The sequence below is a fragment of the Euphorbia lathyris genome, chromosome 4, assembly GCF_963576675.1.
Source record: "Euphorbia lathyris chromosome 4, ddEupLath1.1, whole genome shotgun sequence".
NCBI lineage: Eukaryota > Viridiplantae > Streptophyta > Magnoliopsida > Malpighiales > Euphorbiaceae > Euphorbia > Euphorbia lathyris.
In genome coordinates, this window is record NC_088913.1 from 34,240,387 (window position 1) to 34,263,903 (window position 23,517).

General features: G+C 36.6%; 2 protein-coding genes and 1 non-coding gene across 7 annotated transcripts in view; all 3 read left to right on the forward strand.

Moving 5' to 3' along the window:
* The first annotated feature begins 257 nt into the window (after positions 1-257).
* Positions 258-5,488, forward strand: LOC136227445 (uncharacterized). 2 transcript variants are annotated; one of them, XM_066016113.1, is made up of 11 exons: positions 258-763; positions 2,318-2,493; positions 2,579-2,689; positions 2,782-2,877; positions 3,051-3,155; positions 3,260-3,495; positions 3,587-3,862; positions 3,966-4,058; positions 4,144-4,259; positions 4,949-5,296; positions 5,384-5,488. In XM_066016113.1, exons 2-7 carry the CDS (start codon positions 2,349-2,351, stop codon positions 3,860-3,862), a joined length of 969 nt encoding a protein of 322 aa, XP_065872185.1. In that variant the 5' UTR covers positions 258-763; positions 2,318-2,348; the 3' UTR covers positions 3,966-4,058; positions 4,144-4,259; positions 4,949-5,296; positions 5,384-5,488. The 2 variants fall into 2 exon arrangements, with proteins under 2 accessions (XP_065872185.1, XP_065872184.1); XM_066016112.1 differs by having other exon boundaries at positions 259-763; positions 2,976-3,155.
* A 1,458-nt stretch (positions 5,489-6,946) lies between these two features.
* The window catches only part of LOC136228064 (uncharacterized), a 68,314-nt gene continuing 51,743 nt past the window's right edge, over positions 6,947-23,517 (forward strand). Inside the window, exons 1-5 of one of the 4 annotated variants that reach the window (XM_066016894.1) lie at positions 6,947-7,162; positions 7,925-10,506; positions 10,587-10,674; positions 10,782-11,602; positions 12,037-12,376. In XM_066016894.1, the coding sequence (XP_065872966.1) occupies positions 7,942-10,416 (2,475 nt within the window). In that variant the 5' untranslated portion in view covers positions 6,947-7,162; positions 7,925-7,941 and the 3' untranslated portion in view covers positions 10,417-10,506; positions 10,587-10,674; positions 10,782-11,602; positions 12,037-12,376. Of the gene's footprint in view, positions 7,163-7,924; positions 10,507-10,586; positions 10,675-10,781; positions 11,604-12,036; positions 12,377-23,517 lie in introns of those variants that run through there. The other 3 variants (XM_066016893.1, XM_066016892.1, XM_066016895.1) reach the window with 3 other exon arrangements.
* Positions 23,393-23,499, forward strand: LOC136228310 (small nucleolar RNA R71). Its single transcript, XR_010688638.1, has one exon. It is a non-coding gene; the product is annotated as a small nucleolar RNA R71 (small nucleolar RNA).

A 23,517-nucleotide genomic window follows, 5' to 3' on the forward strand; every position in this document is an offset into this window, starting at 1 on the left:
ACTACACTACAAAAAAAATAGAGTTTCAGGCACAAATTCTTGGGGACGATTATATTATATTGTCCTCTATTAACATTATTGAATTAGCAAAGATGACATAATTTTATATTGTCTCTAATACACTTTAATAATATAATTGGGGACAATTTGATATTAGTATATATTTATATTAATTATAATCAATTAAATTTAATCACTTTTTAACATATTTCGAATTAAATTTTTATTTTGGGAAACAATCTATACTCTTTGGGGACCACACAGCTAACCCTTCACCTACCTCATTTCCATGGCCGCCGTCTTCACCTCAAGAGCAAAACTCTGTGTAGAAATTAAGTTTTCTTCTTGGATTATTCATTTTTCTTTCTTACTCTCTTTAAATCCACTGAAATTGAAACTGGTATGAGATGGAATTATATTATTATTTCATCTTTACTCTCTTCAAACAAATCTACTTTCTTCTTCTATTATTTCTTCATCCGCATCTTATTCTTCCTAGCAAGCTGAGAAGGACCAGCAATCTAGAAGGCAATTTATGTTTTAATTGAAGTTGAGAGGATTAACCCCTAATTACTGGATGAGTTTATCGCCTAAGGAAGCACTTGGCAATTCTGCCTTTTACTTAGATCTAGGGCGAAGATTGGAGAATATTTGTGTACTCCAATCCATGACTCAGCTGGTAGATGGAGCTCAAGGTTTTCTTTCTCAAAGAAATAATAAAATTGGAGAAAACTGTGATTTCAGGGCTAGAATCCCTTGGCAGGTAATTTGGTCCTCTATTCTAATGGAGTTTTATATGCTCATATGAGATTTTTGTTATTTAGTAATTTGATTTATTCTGTGATTTAAGTTTCCTAAGGGATAAAAACCAAATATTGATGAAAACGTGTATCATTTAACACGATTTTAAGCGGTGATTTGGAGGGTAAATTTGGCGCCACTTTTTTTGTGGAATAAAACCCATGTAATACAGACTCACTAGGTTTTCATGTGCTATACCAACATTTTCTACAAGTCTGGTAGCATTTTTGTTCTTTACACACTAGGTATTCCTTCTCTTTCTCTGTCAATTTTTTTTTCAATATTTATGATTTATCTGTAGTTGGTTCTCTGTCAATTTCTTTTTCAATATTTATGATTCATCTGTAGTTGGTTAACATTTATCATTAGTTGGTTAACAATTGATTTCTATACTTATCTGTATGATTCACTTAAGACTAATATTGAAAAAACAACAGGTGAAATTTGTATGCAGCTTGATTATTTTGCTTCCACAGAGTTTGGTGGTGTGGGTTCAATTTTCAAATATCCTACTCAGTATTTGTTTAGTTAGCTAGACAAAACTAAATTATGAAATGGGAATTGGGAATTGGAATAAAAAATTTCCTGTGTTGGTCTTTGATTAAGCAATATTAGAATTTTTGTGGCATATTTTGATGAAAACACAAGATTGAGTGCATCAAACTTGAGAAGTGGAATATTCCTGGAAACAAACCCATGAGTATATCTGACTTCAAAGTTATTTTTGACTGTTCAGAGAAGAATTTGATCACAAGAACAATGCTTACATTTGTATATGTACGGAAAATATTGTCTTGAAAAAGCTCAAGTTTGATTATGAAAATGAGAATGTAGCCCATGAGTATGACCAATGGGAAAGGGAAAAGTAGTATTTATTATATGTCCGTAGTCATACATGTCAAGCTATAGGTAGTCATACATGTCAAGCTATAAATAGAGCATTGAGGTCAATTTATTAGATATCATGATTATCTGGATCTGGAGTTTACACACACATAGGTAGTCATACATGTCAAGCTAATATATTAGATATCATGAAGGGAAAAAAAGATATTACAATCTGGGAAAAGAGACAGGTCAAAAAAGAAGAAATGATGTCAGTTTCAATAGAAGCTCTGTTTTTTTTGTCCTCTGTTGTTTGTTGTTCCCTTAGCTAATGTGTTTGATATTTATATTCAGCACTTAGTCTTGTCCAGTTGATGTTAATTCTGTAAATTAGATTATAATTGTTTCTCTATAATTATGATTTCAGCCATGAGTTAAATCTTAGACTTAGAAAACTAGGCATTTCGTTTACTTTATTTTCTTTTCTATGAAAGATATAAATTATGAATCACTTAAGAGTAATCTCTATGTAACTCAAATCATAGATTAAGCCTTAAATAACAAAACAAACACAAAAAAAATCATCACAGTATATGTGTTTTTGGATCTGCTTCTTTAATACATGAAAGAATTTGACTATCGAGCTTGTATTTTATAGATGTATTTTGGACTAAGAAATTATTTCTGACAGGTTATAAAAAGGTTAATTCAATTGTTAGAGTATGGAGAGCGTAAAAAAACGCAAGAAGTACAAGAGGAGATTACATCCGCTATTTAAACCTCACCCACCTATCTTAAATGATTATTCTGATGAAGATACAATTTCCCTGACAAGTCAAGAATTGCCTACTTTAGATGCAAATCAAGGTAAAAATATAATATTGTGAATCATTTAGCTTTTATTTTCCTAGTATCCTTTATGATATTATATATGTTAAATTTTGTTTCATAGAGGGATGGAGACAAATCTCAAGAGGAAAGAAGGTACAGAGTGCTACTAACATTAATGAAGCAACTAGAAATGCAACTGCACGTACACCATCTTCTGTTGCGTCAATGAATGGTACATTATATGCAAGTTATGATTTATTTTCTATTCTTGTATTGAATAAGCTATTTATACTGTCTAATAATCATTTTATTTTGTCAATTAAGATCTTAGAAATAAAAGGATTACAACGTCTAGTCCTCATACACGTGCTACTATCGATGATGAAGGCTTGCATTCTTCATTAAGCCGATATACTCTCGGTATGACCACAGTTATTATAGTTTTCATTTATCGGAGTTCGTTTATATAAATGTTTTTTAGAATGTATAATAGCTCTTTGTTCGTTATTTAATATTAGACAAAATGAGGCGTACTATAATCAACAATGCTGATAATGAAAAGTTTGATGAGATGGGTGCTTGTCACTTGCAAGGTTCTGACCATCCACAATCTGATAATCCCATTGATAATCACGAATCTGACTATCCTTGCCTATCAGATACGGAGATAAGCGTTGAAAATTCAGAAACTTTTCGTGGTTTGTTTCATTTTTAACTTAACATCTTTTAGCAGTTTATACGAAAAATTAGAATATATTCATTCTGTTTTTTTAATTAATTAGTGTTGTTACTTATTTTTTAGGGAGATCAGTTGGTAGGGGACCATACAAAGGGATGGATCTCGACAAACTTACCAATGGAAGGAAAAACAAATTAGTTGTTTTCATTCCACCGGGCAGATATTTTAGGCCAATTGGGAAGCATTCTAATAAATTATCGTCATGGTTAGGATACTGCGCTAGAATTTATGGACCTCCGACTGAGTCTTGGGATGAAATTGAAAAAAAGTACAGGTCCCGTTTGTGGGCTATGATTCAAGTAAATATTATTTTGTGTAGGACCAATTTTTATTTATTGTGTACAATTGTTAAATTGTTTTAAATATTTAATGAATTTACATATTGTACAGGACTATTTTGATGTTAGTACTGATAGCCCTGAAAAGTGGAAGAAACGCGAAGAGTTAGGAAAGACGGAGCCCGACACGCCAGAAATGAAAAAAGCTAAATTTGAGTACTTTTGTTTCTTTCAGATGAAAACGGCATATCAGAGATGGAAATATAAATTACATACCCAATATCGAATGTATAGTAATGATGATGAACGCTTGAAACATGTTCCTAAAGAACTATCTGAAGATGCTTGGAAAGAGATGCTTAAAGTTTTTGGAAGCAAGGACTTTTAGGTTAATATTTAATGTTTTGTTTAATTTATTATGTGATGGTTAGTATGTATTATTGTTAATTTCATTTTAAATGAATGTTTTCTTACACATTACTAATTTGTAGGAACGGAGTTTTATTAATTCAACTAATCGTTCTTCTCAAATAGTGGTTTCTTCAACTGGTCCAACCCCTTTCGCACAAGTAGAGTATAAAATGGTAAATATATAGAACAACTCTTATCAATTATTTTTAAAGGTTTTGGCTAGTTCATTCTAAGATGATTTTACTATTAATATTGAAGATGGATGAGGAATTAGGCGAATTGCCAAAGGCTTCTGATGTGTGGAAGGCCACTCATGGAATTACAGATGACCAAGGACAAACTACATTCCATGATTCACAATAAAAAAGATTTATGTAAGTAATAGAGCTTTTTAAGCAATTGCCTTGTTAGGATCCTGTCAAACTAGATTAACCTTTGTCTCATATGCTTATTTCATGTGTTTCTCTTGATTTTGTGATTCTGATTTTAAATATTATCAGGTTAAATAGCGATTAGGTGATATATGTAGGAAAAGGTGAAAAATGTACATTCTAAGTGAGCATGGTTCTAAACTAAATCATTTAATCAATAAGATTGACATAAGACAGTAACTAGTTATAATAGTGTGAATGCTTAGCCTTATGAAAATCTGCTAAACAATTATTCAGATTTATAAGTTAGCTAATTCATCAGTTTCATGTGTTCTGGTTAGTTGAAAAAACTACAATAGTGATTAGTGTTATCCAAAGATTCTGGAGTGGCATGTGGCTTTTTTACATTTAGTTATTGGATGGATGAGCAGTTTATGTAATAGTCTGTATCAAAAGCATAATGGAGAACTATTGTACTACTTTATCAGATGGGATGTGCAGGTTCTGAAATTTACATATTGCTGAAATTTATATTATGGTATTATGATTGAGTTATTAGACAATTGGTGATTGATTTGTCCATAACATTATATATGTTTGGTCTTCTTTTTTAAGTACTTGTTTGTGTTTAAGACGGTTTCATATCTTTATAATTAGCTTATTAAATTTCACTTATGTTTTACATAATGTAGGAAGATAGGCAAAGGGTTGAGGATCAACCAATAAATGATAATGAGTCTGTTCCCACACCAGATCATGTGCTACAACAGGTATTTGGAGTTAGATCAGGATATGTTCGTGGTAAAGGATGGGGATATAAAGCATGTACTAAAGGAATGATGTCGAATGGTAAAAACGATGAAGTTAATGCGCTTAAAAATGAGGTTGCAAGACTGACAGCTGAATTAAAGACACACGAAGGGCATAGAAAGGCGCAAGATGAACATGAGGTGGAGCGACAACTGGTTTTTGAATCGTATTGCAGAAGGATGGAAATAATGTTAAAAGGAAATAGCTCAAGGAGTACACAGAATGCTTTGGTAAGTAGTTAATTAAACATATTTGCTTTTGCACTATATAATAAACCATTTTATTAATTGGGTGTTTTTGTTCTTACAATTTTGTAGGAGGAAGAGATGCAAATAGACTCATGAAGGTTATCATTTGATGGATTGATTAATTTTGAACTTGCTTGTTTTATTGATTAATATTACTGGTTTATTACTTTTCAACATTGATGGGGATGATGTTTTTGATTTATGATGGATTTTTAATGTTTTGATTTCAATTTATATAAGGTTTTAGATTCTAAATTTATTAAATTGCATAGTGGACTGATGAAAGTATCAGAAAGTTGTTCAGAAATTGCATTATCGATATTGTGGGAATAAGAATTTGATGCTGTAAGCTGAGGATGCTGGCTTGGCAGCAAAGCTACTGTTTGTGATAAAAAAAAAAGTGGGTGCAATCCTGAACTAAAGTAGAGGTCAGCCGAGCTATTGAAATTGTGTAGTCTAAATTACATGGCTATTCTTGATTTGCGAAGTGTAAGCTTACAAAAACAATACAATGAAAGGAAATTATGGAAACTCCTCTGCTTTGAAAAGCTACTAAGTAGCTTCACCTGTCAAGCCTGCTAATCATTAGCTGAAAATTGGAGGCTTTGGCCTTGCTCATTTTCATTAATTGATTTATAAGTCTGATCTACGGCCACTTAGTTCTTCTACACAATTTTGCATAGATCCTATTCCCTTGGTTTCATCCATGGCTCTTAGAGAGTTTTAATATATTGTTTGAAGTTGAATCAAGTTGATTTTGGTGGCATGGACAGAGGGGGACAATAGTTGCGTTGTGGATAAGTAGTCGAACTTTTATTGAACTGAACACCAAACACTCATAAGTTGTTCAATTTTGACATGCTCATACTCTAAAAGTTGAACTCGGTTCGAGCCTAAATTCCTATTTACTAAAATTGTAATCAAGCTCGAGTTATTTATAAATGGGATAAGGTGCGAGAAATGCACCTAACGTTTATGGCCATGAGCAAATTACTCTTAACGTCTAGAATAATGAAATTTTACCCTAACGTTGACTGCGAAGATCAATTTTACCCCTAACATTCGGTGAAATATTTTGAATTTTTATGCTTCAACTCGTAAAATAGAAAGTATATTTTTTATTTTTTTTCACATCTAATCCTATGTTTATGACACTCACATGTAAAAAACATGACCGAGAAAACAGTATGATGAATTATTTATAAAATTGATCCAACTTGACAACGTTAGGAATAAAATTGTTATTGGTTGCCAATGTTAGAGGTAAAATTGACTATTTTAAATGTTAGAGGTAAAATTGACTATTGTAAACATTAAGGGTATTTTTGCGCATTATCCCTTTATTAATTCGACTGAATACTATGGATCTTTTATCAAGCCAAATGTCAAACCACTTATGAGCGGATCGAATAACAAATATTAATTAGAAAATTGTTTTAATAAATTAACAATAGAAATAAGGCATGACTATTTTTGGGTTTAATACAAAAAAAAAGGATTGATCGGATATTTTGGAATCAAATTTTGAAGTGGGATTTATTTGAAATTCTGGTACTTAATAAAGATTTATATTTAACTCTTTTTTTCCAATAGACCAAAAGGACATGGTTTCATTAGACACAACGTTTAAATAAAACAAATTTAATTATAACCTAATCCCAAACTGCGAGCCCCTCTTTCATCCTAATTTCTTATGCCAAAATTGAGAAAACGCAATACCCTTGTCAGGCGATTCAGGCGAGATAACAGAAGAAAACGCAATACCCTTGTCAGGCGATTCAGGCGAGACAACGTAGCTATCAGAACTCAGCCTCCGTTGCTTCTCGTCGTCAACATTCGTCCATAGAGGTTAGACGATTGGTCGTTTTTTAAATCTTTAAGTTTGTTTCATTTTTTTTTAATCTGTCTTCTAATTTATTCATCTCCATAATTGTGTGTTTGTTTATAGAATAGAACTACTTATTTTGTTTGAAGTTAATCTAAAATTTCTTTGCATATGATTGCTTTGGGGATTTTATGGCTTTGTGATTTGGTGGCCTTTTCATCACCAAGGTGTTTGTCAAAATACCTGACTGAGCCATATAAATAATATTCCCGGTTTAAAATTATGGAAACTGTGAACTAAGTTCCTACCTCTGTCTCAAAAACCAAGATCTTATCTTATTATGGCCTCCCAATAATAGTGGGTGAGGTCTGTGTTTATGATTGGTTTGATGGTTAAATAAAAAAATTAAGAGATAGCAAATAAAGTAGTTGTATGTATAAAGGCATTTGACTATTCTAGCTAGGCAAGTAGGCTATGTCTTACATAATGCATTTCTAGTTAGGTAATTAAATGTAAAATAAGCCATGAAATGCAAAGATAAATTCACACGAAGCCTTTGATAGGCCAACTTCAAATATAAATCTGGTTGACATAAATTACAGAGAAACTTTTTTTCAAACGGTAAAAAATGCAATTTGAGACATTGATGGAATGAGTAACTCCTTTTGCTCTCAATTTTTTGGGTTTTTGGTGCTTAGTTCTAATATAATACTTGACACTTAATCCTCATTATTATTGTATGTTAAATCAATTATACATAATGCTAATATATGATTTAATTTCAGATTGGTTCATAAACGATATGGATATTGATAAGAGTTGGATGGCTCTTGACAATAGAAAAGATCGTAGTTACATTGAAGGAGTTGAATCTTTTTTGAAGTATGCATATAGATTTAAATTGTTGACCGACGTGATTCAGTGCCCTTGCAAAAAATGTAGAAATGTTGTTTATAATGATGAATCTACGATTAGATTTCACTTGTTGAAATTTGGAATTATGACAACATATACAGTTTGGTATGTTCATGGGGAGTATCCAAATGAAGAACATGGTATCAATGAAGATCTGAATGGGAATGATTATAATAATGATTCTGATGATGATATGGTTGGATTAGTCAATGATATATATGGTGTTGATCATGAAAACTCAGTTGATAATGATTGTGAAAGTAATAGTATGTTAGGGGAACCTAAAGGGGATGCTGGTGAGTTTTATCGATTACTAAATGAAGCTAAGGAGAAATTACATTCAGGATGTGAACTCTTGAAATTGGCTACTATTGTCAAGTTACTTCACATGAAGAGTTTCCACAGGTGGACAAATAAATCTTTTGATGATTTACTAAGTTTATTGAGAGAGATAATACCGAATGGGAAGCATACTATGCCTGAGTCATATAGTAGTGCAAAGAAATATATCCGTCGGTTGGGTCTTCATTATGAAAAATACGATGTATGTCAAAATATGTGCACTTTATATTGGGGCCCATTTGCAAATGCAACATCTTGTCAAATATGTGGGTTGTCTAGGTGGAAATCTGGTGATAGTTCAAGTGATAATAAGAAAATTCCGCACAAGGTCTTACGTTATTTCCCATTAAAACCAAGGCTGCAGAGGTTGTTTATGTCTACAGAGATGGCATCAAACATGCGGTGGCATAAAGAAAAAAGGGTTGATGATGGAATTATGAGGCACCCTGCTGACAGTCTAGCATGGAAATCATTCGATGATCAGCATCAAATTTTTTCAAGTGACCCTCGTAATGTTAGAATGGGTTTGGCAACTGATGGTTTTCAGCCTTTTGGAAACATGAGCTCTCAACATAGCATTTGGCCTGTGATTCTAATACCTTATAACTTGCCTCCTTGGTTGTGCATGAAACAGTCAAACTTGATAGTGTCAATGATTATACCTGGTGAGCATAGTCCAGGAATGGGTATAGACATATTTTTGCAACCTCTAATTTCTGAATTGAAAGAATTATGGGTTGATGGCGTGGAGACATATGATTCTCACGGTAAACAAAATTTTAGATTACATGCATGTATTATTTGGACTATCAATGACTTTCCAGCATATGCTGACTTATCGGGGTGGTCAACGAAAGGTTATAAGGCATGCCCTGTTTGCCATAAGCATACTAGTGCTGAATACCTCCGTGCTTCAAAGAAGTTATATTATATGGATCATAGGAGATTTTTGCCTCCTAATCATAAATGGCGTAAAGATAGAAGGTCGTTTAATGGTTTAACAGAGATGAGGAAGAGGCCAACACCTTTATCAGGTGATGATGTGTTAAAGGAATTCGACAATTTCACTCAATTGCCATTCAATAGAGGCATCAAAAGGAAATACGATGCTTTAAGTAGTTTTGAGAATTGGAGAAAAAAGAGTATATTTTTTGAGTTGCCTTATTGGAAGACACTTCTTATTTGTCATAATTTAGATGTCATGCATATCGAGAAGAATGTGTGTGATAATGTGTTGGGGACTCTGATGAAGATCAAAGGGAAAATTAAAGATACATTAAATAGTCGAAAGGACTTAGTTAATATGGGTATCAGGAATGAACTTCATCCGACCGTGGTTGGAGATAAAGTACGTGTCCCAATTGCGCGTTATGTGCTTTCTGAAAATGACAAAGTGGCTTTATGTAAGATGTTGGATGACTTGAAGACACCAGATGGATATTTATCAAAAATATCTAGGTGTATTAACATCAAGGAACGTAAAATTTCTGGCATGAAAAGTCACGACTGTCATGTGTTCCTACAAAAGCTTCTTCCTATAGCCATTAGAGGGTTCCTACCGAAAGATGTAGTTGAGCCACTTATTGAGTTGAGTGCATTCTTCCGTGATTTATGCAGTAAGAGCCTGGAAATTTCTGAATTGGATCGTCTTGAGAAGCAGATTCCTATAACTTTATGTAAATTGGAGAAAAATTTTCCACCTTCATTTTTCGATGTCATGGTGCATTTAGTTGTCCACTTAGCATCTGAGGCAAAAATCGCAGGTCCTGTCCAATATCGGTGGATGTATTTTGTTGAGAGAGACTTGCATACGAAAAAACTAAACGTTCGGAATAAGGCAAAACCTGAGGGATCAATAGCAGAAGCATATATTGCCTATGAATGCTTGACTTTCTGTTCAAGATATTTGGTAGGAATTGATACGATCTTCAATCAGAATCCTAGGAATTTTGATGGGATCAATCAAAATGCAGATGGTATTGAGTTGGCAATATTTAGGAAAGCTGGACGACTTAGGTAAAGATGATTTCAAATTGCTTAGTGATGACTGGAAACACAAGGCACATCTTTACATCCTCAACAACTGTGAAGAAGTGTGGCCATATGCCGAGTAAGTACCATATATTTTATTTTAATAAATTATTATATTTTGTTTATTTTTTTATTCTTCATAATTTGCAATTGGTATAGGAAGTACAAGAATTCATTGCCAAATATGAGTACTAAAGCGTTCAGGAAACGTTATAATGTAGAATTTCCAAAATGGTTCCATGATCATGTATGTGAATATATGCATGGGTTATTACAATTTTCTTGAGGTTATATCCCATTAATAGTTCATTTTTTCAATAACTTACATTTATATTATTATTGATGAACTTGCAGATTTATAAATTAAATGAACATGATGTTGTTTCTAAGGATCTTATGAATCTTGCTTTTGGTCCATACCCACGCTACAAGTGTTACTCGGGTCATATTGTGAATGGCTATCGGTTTCATACTGTAAGTCGCCAAATGAATCGCAAGAGTCAAAATTCAGGAGTCTTATCTAGGGGTGATGATAGTTCTTGTGATAAAGAGTATTATGGGAATTTACAAGATGTTTGGGAGATCCAGTACTCAGGAATGAATTGTGTTTACTTATTCAAATGTGAATGGTTTGATGTGAGCCATAAAGGAAGTGGATATACAGTAGATGCTTTCTCAATCACAAGTGTCAAGGCCAATGGTCGGTTAAAAACGGATGAGCCATTTATTTTAGCTTCTCAAGCTGAACAAGTCTTTTATGTTCAAGATCCCAAGAAAATAAATTGGCTTATTGTGGTGAAAAATCATCCTAGGGACATATATAAATTGCCTTTTCAATCACTGGAGGATATTTCTGAGAAAAATAAAGATGATGATGTTTTCCAATAAGAGGAGATCACCGCTGATTTTCATGCAACAAGACCCAGAGATGATGATGAAGCCATGGAGAATGAGGTTGTTTTTGGTTTTGAAGAAATACCTCTTCCAATTGTTAATCAAGTAGAAGAAACAAATTCAATTAATATTGATGATTGTGATGATGATGATTACAATCAACTTGAAACCGATGAAGAAGTTAGTGGTGATGAAGATGTTAACGTCATCAATGATGATGATGATGATGATGATTGAAAGGGACAACACAAGATGCTAGAACATGACTGGTTGGTCTGAAGGTATTAATTTTGATTCTTGATTTGCTGCACAACCTTAAAATTTTGATTAATTACTGATGAAGTTCAATTATCATTTTCTATTTTAGAACATAGTGTTGCATACTTAACTATAAATTAAAAGAAAAGAATGATCAGAGTAGGCTACCTTTATTAAAAAAAAATAGTAGGTTACCTCTTTTAGTCCTCAATTAGATATTGCATAATGGGAGAATTTGAAGTGTTCTGATTATTGGAAATTTGATTCTGATTCTTATTATAGAAGAGTCTTTTGTTTTTAGATTTCATATGCATGGGATTAGAATTTGTATGCCTGAATTTTTACTATAATTTTAATGCAAGAATATGTTGAATTTATCTTGAAATTGGAATTTCATATGGTTACAGAAAGCGTAATGCAATGGACTAGCTAACTTGTATGAAATTATTTTGAGCAGGAAAAAATTAGCAATCCAAGAAGGAAGCAAGGAACTACTACTGACAGGATTTATCTCCAATGAGCTGGTGTTATAGGTTAGTTTTTGTGTATACACATTAATGACCTTGTCTAACTACATAACATATCATGAGATATTAAACTAGAGCTAGAGCTGTAAATGCAATTTTTATGCTTTTTTTTTAGTCTTTTGATGCTGGAGGCTTTTGGCATGGTTAATTTATGTCTCATCTGATGCTTGAATTAGAATCTATCTGTAATATTCATGTTATATTTCATTCCTATCTGTTAGACCGTTGAATTAGACTATATTTTTCTTTCCCAATTAATAGGAATTTTATGGAGGCTGTACCGTTTTAGATTTGAAGCTTTGCACTTTACTGCTCATGTGTTTAAGCTCAAGTAGCATCCTCAGTTAATTTGCACCAATTTGTCTAGAGAATACATGCCCACAATATATACTACATCATTAATTAATATGTAATTTGTTAGGATTATCTACTTTCTGCTTATGTGTTGTATAAAGAGGGAACATCATCAAATAGAAACCTTAGATAAGGTACCAAAATAGCCCTAACGTTTTTGGGGAAGTATCAATTTAGGCTCAACATACAAAGTAGCACTAATGCAGGCTTAACGTTTAAAAAAGTGTACCAATTTAGGCTTGATAACAAAATGTGACACGTCGTTTATATTAATCCGTTAAGTTCTGGTTTCTCTTTTCATTTACAATTGAAAGATCTTAACGGAGTAATATGAATGATGTGTCATGTTTCGTTATCAAGGCCTAAATTGGGTCTCTTTTTTAAACATTAAGCCTGTATTGGTGTTATTTTGTACGTAGAGTATATATTGATACTTCCCTAAAAACCTTAGGCCTATTTTGATACTGTATCCCTAGATTTTATTTGTACTATTTAATCTTTGAATTAGAACCATGGTGGGTGCTTTATGTTAATTGTTCCAAATTGATTGTTAACCAAATTTCAGCATCAAACAAATTGTTAAGTATATAGGATGGTTATATATATGCAATTAATGGGTCAAAATTATATTTAAGTCCCCAACTTTTTTTATTTTTTTATTAATGGAACCTTTGATCTTTCAATTTGATCTCTCAGGGGGACATTTGTCCTTCTAAACAAGGACGATATTCGTCTTAAAAAATAGGAACAAAATGATGTCCCTAGTAATAGGGATGAAAGGCATCCTTATGAACAGAGACGAAAATGTTGTCCCTAAGAACGGGGACGAAAATTGTCCCTATGACCGGAGGTGACAATCATCCCAAAGAACGGGGACAAAATGATGTCCCTAATAACGGAGACGACAGTCATCCTTATCAATGGAGACGAAATGTTGTCTCTAAGAATTAGGACGATAGTCGTCCCTAGGAACGGGGACGACATGTCATCCCTATGAAGGGTACGACAGTTCCCTATCAAAGGGGACGATATGTCATCCCTAGGAACAGGGACGACATGTCGTCCCTCTCAACAAGGACGACATGTCGTCCCTATCAATGGGGACGATATGTCATCCCTCTCAACGGGGATGACATGTCGTCCCTAGGATCAGGGATGACAGTCGTCCCTCTCAATAGGGACGATAGTCGTCGTTAAGAGCGGGGACGACAGTCGTCTCTCTATACTGGGACGACATCATGTTTTTCGTCTCCAATAGAATCAAGGACGGAGGAAACAAGGACAAAAAATGGAGACGAAAAAATTGTCCCCAAAACTATAGGGGACAAATTTTTATGCTTTTGGGGACGATTTTTTTCGTCCCTGAAACTTCTTTTTTTTTAGTGCTAGGTTAGATTATGAGACTTAAAATAAAAATCCCTCACTAAACAAAAGTTAAGTCAATAAGCAAGTTATAAAATCGGTTGCCCCCCTAATATTATAATTCAGCCGGCAGTATCTGGGGGCCTTTGGGCGACTGAGAGTCTCAGGGCTTGGGGTCTAATGGGTAACACCTGAATTATCGAAAAATGTTTTCACAAATATATAAGGTTAATGGCTTAAAGTGGCTGAGAGTAATTGGGCAAGCCGTCTGGATTATTTAAAGCTATTGGGCAATATGGTTGGGATTAATATTAAAACATATTAGTTACTAATGTGGTTAGTAACCCAACAACCTAGGAATCACATGGTTGATGTGATTGATTGCATGAATCTACCTATTAAAGGGAGTGAACTTGTTTGAGTCATTCAAGGTAAGCTTTACGAGGCAGGATCCTAGCTCACTAAAGAGTTTGTGAAATTCTTCGAATTAATATAGAGGGTTATTAATTTGGTAAAATAGTGGGAGAAATTTAAACAATTAAAGTCCTATATTTAAATTGAAATGCATTAAAACAAATGAATAACATCCGTCACTCTATCTCACTCTCAAGTTAAAATAAATACTCTGAATCATCATATCTAAAATGCATCTACATAATATTTTAACCGATAACAAATTGAATAGTTCAAAATTCACCAACTATTTTGGCAAACTCAAAATTGTTTTGAGGTTCGAAATGATTGGGTATGTATTAAGATACACTGATACCCATCGTCAAAATTGTTTTGAAGTTCGAAAGGATTAGGTATGGATTAAGATACGCCGATACCTAATGTCCCCGTTGATGATGCTCCTGTCAAGAAGATTGATGTTTACCGGAAGCACCAATTAGATGATGAACGTACAGGATGTATCATACTTGCAGCTATGGCACTAGAGCTACAAAAGAAACATAAGAACATGGACACGTATTCCATGGTTATGCACTTGGAGGAGGTGTTTTGAGAAACAGACTCAAATGCGAAAGCTATGAGATAGCGATGATTGTTTCGATCCAAGATGCAAGAAGGTTCTTCTGTTGTGGCACTTTGTGTCAAGATGATTGACTACATCACCAAAGCTTTCTAGTATTGGATTTATGATGGATAATGAATTAAGTGTCGACTTAGTTCTACAATCCTTCCCAAAGATTTATTCATAAGTTCATCTCGAACTGTTAGATGAATAAACTCAGAGACCTCTCTAGAAGAGCTCTTGAATATGCTTAGATCAGTTGAGCCCAAATCTTAAGAAAGTGATGCCAGCACTTGTTATTGAGGGATCTCACGAGAGAAAAGGAAGTTTCCTAATTCTAAAGATTCCAAGAAGAACAAATGCATTAAACCCGAGTCAATAAAAGCAAGAAGGGAATGCCACCAATATGGTAAAGAAGGGAATTGGAAGAGGAACTGTAAGAAGTACTTAGACTTTCTCTAGAAGAAAGGTCAGGATGGTGCTTTTACATTTGGAATTAAAAGATAGATAATTCAACCTACTTGTGGGAATGTCACCTAAGCCATATAAACGAGAAACACATGTTTAAGCTGCACCAAGATGGGCTTATGGACTCAGTTGATTTTGAATCAATGAACACATGTAAGTCTTGTTTAAAAGAAAGATGACAAAGACACCCTTTAGCAATAAAGGAGAACGTGTATCAGACACTCTAAGACTAGTGCATTTAGATGTATATGGTCATACGTCAACACAAGCAAGTGAAAGGTTCAGTCACTTAATTAGCTTCATAAGATGATCATACCAGATAATGATTCATCTGCTTGATCAAGCATAAGTTAGAATCTTTTGAGAAAGTTCAAATGATTCAAGAATGAAGTAGTAAATCAAACAAGAAAGAATATCATAGTGCTTCGATTAGATCGTCGTGGAGAATATCTTTCTAATGATTTTTCTGAATTATCTAAATTGAATATAGGATTCGCTCATAATGGACTCCTCCGTATACACCACGATGTATATGAAAGGAGAAATTGTACTCTATTAAATATAGTATGATGCTGCTAAAGTGTATAGCGATAAACAGGAGAAGTGAATCCTATCTCAACAAGTAGTACAGTGCTTAAGCACGATATCGAACCACAAGGACTAGTTGTCACAATTAATTATTCATCTAACAAAGACTAGCAATTGTTCAGGATGTTGTGTAAATGTCTGAGAATTGATGAACAAACTGTTTTAAAACTTAACATAAAAGAAACTTACTGTGAGAGGAAGTAGTATGATTGATGAAGCAATCCGGGATGAGGGTTCCCCTTGATTGGCTCCCTAGTATGGCTTACGGGATTCAGGTTTATATCCTAATGATAATTGACAGTAATCACAGAATTTACCACTTCAAGTCTGTCAATCTTAAGTGGTCCTTTCGCTCACCCTTGGTTATTGCAAATCCTAGGTCATGCAAAAGGTAAGGTTCAATAGTGATCAAGGCTAGAGCCGTAGCCCGGCCACAAATCCGCACTCCTAGTGGTCTCTAGCGAGGTCAGATCACTCCGGTTCCGGATAAGCGGTTCCTTGGTCAGGGATCACCTATCCACCATCCTAAACTTGTCAACTTCGAAGAGCTTGTTTCTAACATCCACTCCTAAGTCTGACAAATTTGAGGCATTAAGCTCGAATAATCTGATCAATCGGGAATAACTCCCATAAACCCAAATCTCTACCATTCTAGGTCACACAATCAATTCCATCCCCATCCCAGATTGGATGGGGGTTAGTTCATGGTCAAACTAAACAACTTGCAGAAACATAAATCATCATATGAAGCATATTGACTTAAGAAGCGAAAAGTAAAAGACAAAGTTATGAGTTTAGAAATCTAAAACCCGATTTGTCTGATTCTGATTACAAATATCGAGAGAACTCTCCTTCCCAATCTTCAAATCAACAACTACGATCTTTAAAACTCTCCATTCCTCTCAAAGCAAGAAAGAAGAAGAAGAAAAATTCAACAATGCCGCTAGAGAAAAATAAAAAGAAGAAGTAACCCCAACAAAGGAGGCATCATGTTCTATTTATAGTAGCAGGTGCTTCGGGGGTATTTTGGGCATTATTTTGGCCAAAATTCGCGCCCTAGAGGTGAGAAGGCGCTAGGAAAATGATCCTAGCGTCTCGTCTCGTCGAGACCTGACGTGTCTCGGCGAGACAAGTTGGTGTCTCGACGAGACACTGGTCATCTCGTCGAGACACCACGCGATGGCCTCTTCTGGAAACCGCCGGGCCGCCTCGTCTCATCGAGACTAACAGTGTCTCGGCGAGACGCGGGCCTGTCTCGATGAGACAGGCACTGTCTCGATGAGACAGGTGCTGGAAAGTCCACGAACCCCTCTTGGACGCATCTGTTTCGGTCCTTGCTTCCAGCAGTTGATCTGGTAGCCCTTGAAATGTCCTGAAATGCTCAAAACGTCCTAAAAAGCACCTGAAAATACAGAGAATGCCGTAAGTAACGGAAATCATTACTTCTAGCTAAAAGATAACAGATTGGTATGTGGTTAGGCAGAAATAAGGCAAAAACGACCCCAAATGATCCTAAAATCCTCATATACATGGGAGCTATCAACCCCCCCACACTTGAGTCTTGCTTGGCCTCAAGCAAGAAGGAGTCAAAGGCAGCGAAATTTCAACGATCAGCTCCCATACATAAACAAGGTTCTATTGTGCATTAATAATCCATACGGTTTCAGACTACTCTAGTTGCAATGTAAGAACAGAGTGAACCTCATATAGATTCCTCGAAAACGATCAATTAGTTTTATCAACTAACACTTTGCGAAGGTGAAAGGCGAGGACTAAGGTTGCTAGCTCACAGGTGGCCGCTCTTACACTCAAGTGTTTGGATGTCATAAGAATTTGGTGAGCTCTCTACAGTGGTATTGCACAAAATGGTCAAGTTGGAATTGCATCATCCATCCGGTTAAAATTACGCATCACAAGTAAATAAGATCCGAGGTCTTTACAGGGTTGTACAGTAGGTTAAGGTTTGGGGGTAGTAAGGAGGTAATTTAGGTAAAGAGTTAATGACTCAGCTCAAATATTGGCACTGTTTCCGCCATGTGCTGGTTAGAAGCTCAAGGTTGTTTTATGTTAGTTCTGGAAGCAATTGGAGTATGCCTTTTGTTCTTTCCTCTACATCTTCTTTGGTTCAATATTTTTTTTTTCTTTGGAACCAGGTTTTTTTTTTCTTTGGAACCAGGAGTCAATATGAATAGGCTACTGCTTCACTTTGAGGATTACAACCTTTAGTGATAGCCGGGTGATGGCTAATGGAAATTGAAGGATATGTGCATAATGATTCAAGTTAAGTCACTTACTCGGGAAAAGAAAGGTATTTAGGAAGGCTAAGGGCTTGTAACGAGGTGATCAAAGGAAATGGGACACTGAAGCTCAAAGGGGCTTATCTAATGGAGTTTGTTAAGGGATTTTGGTCTGAGCAAAGACTGGGCTATATTCACAAATGGCTAATCCTAGGTGCCTCATCATTTCAAGTTCACTTATAACACAACATTCAATCAGTATTGGATGCAATTCCCATGAGCATAATGACAATAACTGTAATCCCACACCTAAGAGGTCGATAGATCCTACAAATGAGTCTAACATGACGACCTTCGGCTCTAGCTCACAATTTAATGGTTATTGACAACAATCCTAGCCTCGCCTAACGACACGTTCCATGTCAATCTTAGCTAAATACCCTCTTAGAGGACTCACATGTTGTTCACAAGTTTTATACATGCAACGATTTCACTGAACTTTTAGACTTTCAAGCACACTTTCACTTGTAATGTTAGGAATACTAGACGCCTCAAAAATCAACCGCCTGAGATTCCCCCCCTTTAGACAAACACAAAGCATAAATGTACAAAAACAAAGCAGAGCAAAAACAAACACAAAGCAAAGCAAAAACAAACACAAAGCATGCAAATGATAAATGTACAAAATGCCTATCCTATTTTGTCTCCCCCCCACACTAAATTATGCATAAATGTCCCAAAATATGCATATGAGAAAGCAAGGAGAGATATAGGATAGTAGAAACTCCCTTAGTGAGCGTCCGTGTAACGCAGTGTCTCCACTGCGCCCAAGTCATCTTCGTAGATTTTAAGACGCTACCCATTGACCTTAAACGAGGGACTGTTCCCGTTTGTGATTTCCACTGCTCCTGAGGCGAATAACTGGGTGACCTCGAATGGCCCATACCACCTTGATTTCAACTTACCCGGAAATAATCGTTGTCTAGTGTTGTACAGCAACACCTTATCCCCTACCTCAAAGTGACGTTTGATTATTCTCTTGTCGTGCCATCTTTTTGTTTTCTCCTTGTAGATCCGGGAACTCTCATAGGCACCAAGCCTAAACTCTTCCAAAGCATCCAACTGTAGTAAACGGTTTTGTCCTGCAACTCTTGCATCAAAATTTAGAAAACGTGTAGCCCAGTAGGCTCTATGTTCGAGTTCGACAGGGAGATGACATGCTTTACCATACATTAGCCTAAATGGGGACATCCCAATTGGTGTTTTAAATGCGGTTCTGTATGCCCATAGTGCATCATCCAATTTGAGAGACCAATTATTTCTAGAGGAATTCACAGTTTTTTCAAGGATGGCTTTGATTTCTCTATTAGAAACTTCTACTTGCCCACTGGTCTGAGGGTGATACGGGGTTGCCACTTTATGAGTGACCCCGTATTTATGCAAGACCTATCTAAAAGCCTGGTTGCAAAAATGTGATCCGCCATCACTGATAATGGTGCGGGGGGTGCCGAACCGTGTAAAAATGTTCTTTTGCAAGAACCGGATGACAGCCCGCGCATCATTATTAGGTAAGGCTATAGCCTCCACCCATTTAGAGATGTAGTCTACGGCTACAAGGATGTACTCGTTATTGAATGACTTTGGGAAAGGACCCATAAAGTGTCTATTCCCCAAACATCAAAAATTTCACAAACTAAAATGGGTTTCATAGGCATGGCATGTCGTTGTGAAATGTTCCCAGTACGTTGACATTTATCACAATTTTTAACAAAATCAAAAGCGTCACGAAAAATGGTGGGCCAATATACCCCACTCTGAAGTACCTTAGCTGCAGTCCTATCTGCCCCGTGGTGTCCACCTACCTCTTTGGAGTGGCAGAATGCAAGGACAGAGGCAGTCTCCGCTTCTGGTATGCATCGGCGAATAATATTGTCACCACAGACTTTGAACAAATAGGGGTCATCCCAAAAATATTGTTTCACATCATGCAGGAATTTTTTCCGCTGTTGGTAGGAAAACTCGGGTGGGACCACCTTTCCTACTAGGAATTTAGCAAAATCAGCGAACCAAGGTACGTGTTGTATTGCCAGCAGGTGTTCATCGGGGAACTTTTCTTGGATGTCTACAGTCGTTTCCTCATTCTCTTCCTTCTTTTCCACTCGGGAGAGATGATCAGCAACCACGTTCTCCACTCCCTTCTTATCTCGTATCTCCAAGTCAAACTCCTGCAGCAACAAGATCCACCTAAGGAGCCTCGGTTTCGCATCCTGCTTAGAAAACAAATACCTCAATGCGGCATGATCAGTGTAAACAATGACTTTGGACAGCACTAAATATGAACGAAATTTCTCGAGGGCAAAAATCACAGCTAATAATTCCCTCTCCGTGGTTGTATAATTTACTTGGGCATCATTAAGGGTTTTACTAGCATAAGAAATTGGTTGGCAAATTTTGTCCACTCTCTGCCCTAAGCATGCCCCTACGGCTGTGTCGCTAGCATCACACATTAATTCGAAGGGTAAGTCCCAATTGGGGCTAACCATAATAGGAGCTTTGGTTAATTTACTCTTCAATGTATTGAAAGACTCTAGGCATTCGGGTGTGAAAACGAAATTGGCATCCTTCATTAGTAATTGGGTCATAGGCTTGGAAATTTTCGAAAAATCTTTTATGAAACGTCTGTAAAAACCAGCGTGGCCTAAAAAACTCCTTACTGCTTTGACGTTGGAGGGAGGGGGCAGTTTTTCAATGACCTCAATTTTAACAGGGTCTACCTCAATACTTTTTCGCGACACCTTATGGCCTAAAACAATACATTCGGTGACCATAAACTGACATTTTTCCCAGTTTAGAACTAGATCAGTCTCTTCACATCTTTGCAGCATTAAATCTAAGTTATGCAAACAGCTATCAAAGGTTGTTCCAAAAATAGAAAAATCATCCATAAAAACCTCCATGAAATTTTCTATCATGTCAGAAAATATAGCTGTCATGCACCTCTGAAACGTAGCAGGTGCATTGCATAGCCCAAAGGGCATCCGTCTATATGCAAAAGTCCTAAAAGGGCATGTGAAAGTGGTCTTTTCCTGATCATCAGGATCCACCGAGATTTGCATGTAGCCCGAATACCCATCCACACAACAGAAAAAGAAATTACCTGCCCTGCGTTCAAGCATTTGATCGATGAACGGAAGGGGGAAATGGTCCTTTCGGGTAGCATCGTTCAATTTCCTGAAATCAACGCACATTCGCCACCCTGTCGTTTTCCGCACCGGGATCAACTCATTTTTGTCGTTCAGCGTCACTGTTGTGCCTCCCTTCTTTGGCACCATATGCACGGGACTCACCCACTGGCTGTCGGAGATTGGAAAGATCATCCCTGCATCAAGCAGCTTAATCACCTCAGCCTTAACCACCTCCTTCATTTTTGGGTTAAGCCTCCTCTGCGGTTGAGCAGTCGGCTTCACTCTATCTTCCATATAGATCCGATGTTCGCAAAGTGACGGGCTGATCCCTTTTATGTCAGACATTTTCCACCCAAAGGCCTCCTTATGCTTCCTCAGCACCTCCACCAAACGATCTTCCTCATGACCTGTCAGTTTTGCAGAAATAATTACGGGTAAGTGTACAGGTGGTGCTAAGAATACATATTTCAAATGTGCAGGCAAAGGTTTTAGATCGAGTGTTGGTGGTTCTTCGATTGAAGTTTTAGGCCTTGTTTTGGTTTCCCTCTCTAAGAGTTCATCGTGTCGGGCCCAATTACATTCTTCTTTACTGCTGTCCCCAACCTCTTCATCTGACAGTTCTTCCTTCTCTAGTTCGATGCTCAGATTCTTTACCTCGTTCTCCTGAAAAGTGCTCTCAACCAAAGTGTCAGTAAGGCTCAAGAAATTACAACATTCGTCATCGACGGGAAATTTCATAGATTTCAGAATGTTGAATTCCACTTCTTCGTTCTGTAAACGAAGAATTAATTTTCCTCCTTCGACGTCAATCAGAGTCCGTCCTGTCGCGAGAAAAGGTCTCCCTAATAAGATCAGCACCTGATCGTCCTCCTCTATGTCCATTATCATGAAGTCAGCTGGAAAAATGAACTGGTCTACCTTCACCAAAAGGTCTTCTACCACTCCCACTGGTCGTCTTATCGATCTGTCCGCCAGCTGTATGGTGACTGATGTTGGTTTTGGATCTCCCATTCCCAATTTCATGTAAACAGATAAAGGCATTAAGTTAATTCTTGCCCCTAGATCACACAAGGCACGTTTAAAATGCACTTTTCCTATTGTACAAGGTATGCTGAAACTACCAGGGTCCTTAGATTTTTTGTGGAGTGGGTTTGTGAGCATCGCAGAGCATTCCTGGCTCAGCATTACGGTTTCATGATCTCCTATTCTTTTCTTTTTAGAGATTAATTCTTTCAAAAACTTTCCATACACAGGCATATTCTCAATAAGTTCTAGGAACGGGAGATTAATCTCTATTTTCTTAAACACATCAAGCATCTTTGAATAATCCTTATCTAATTTAGCTCTTCTAGCAGTAGGGTAAGGTAATGTTACCTGTGTCGGTTGTTCAGGAGTGTCAGTTATCGGAACCTGATCAGAAATACTTACTTGGGACGGAGATGGGTCCGATGAGACATTACCAGTGACTGGGTCTAACCCTTCGTCATGTGGAGGCACGAACGTTGGTCCTTTGACCTGTGTTCCACTCCTGAGCGTGATTGCCCGTGCTTCCTCTTCTGCCATCTTACTCACTTGCTTATGAAGTCTTTGATAGAATGCTTCATTGTTTGCCAATCTTCTCTCTACTGTGCTCACACTTTCTCTTAGGGCGTCCATGTCTCTCTCCAGGTTGAATGGAGAACTAGACCTCCTCTGCTCGTCCTGCCTTGAATAGATGATCTGTTCGAGCACCACTGGACATGCCACACTATTGTGCCCTCCGCTGCAAACCTCACAGCTCGCTACTGCCCCTGGTGAGCTCAAAAGACTTCCCAGCAGAGCTACCTTTTCCGCGAGTGCTGTTATCTGAGGGTTGGATTTTTGCCACACCCCACTGCACTCCTCTGATGTAGTGGCCCTGCTCTGAGGCGGCTTTGCATCTTGCCAACATGCACTCCGTTCGGCCAATTCTTTCACCAGATTATAAGCCTGTAGTGCGGTTTTATTGAACAGATTCCCTCATGCCGCTGTATCTAGAAAAGCGCGGTTGACAGGAGATATTCCCGAGTAGAACATATCAACAAGCTGGTACCGCTGGTAATCATGGTGGGGGCACCTTCTCAACAATCTCTAGAATCTCTCCCAAGCTAGATGCAGGTTCTCACTCTCGGACTGCTTAAACGATGCAATTTTGCTTCTGAACTGGGCAGTCTTCGATGGGGG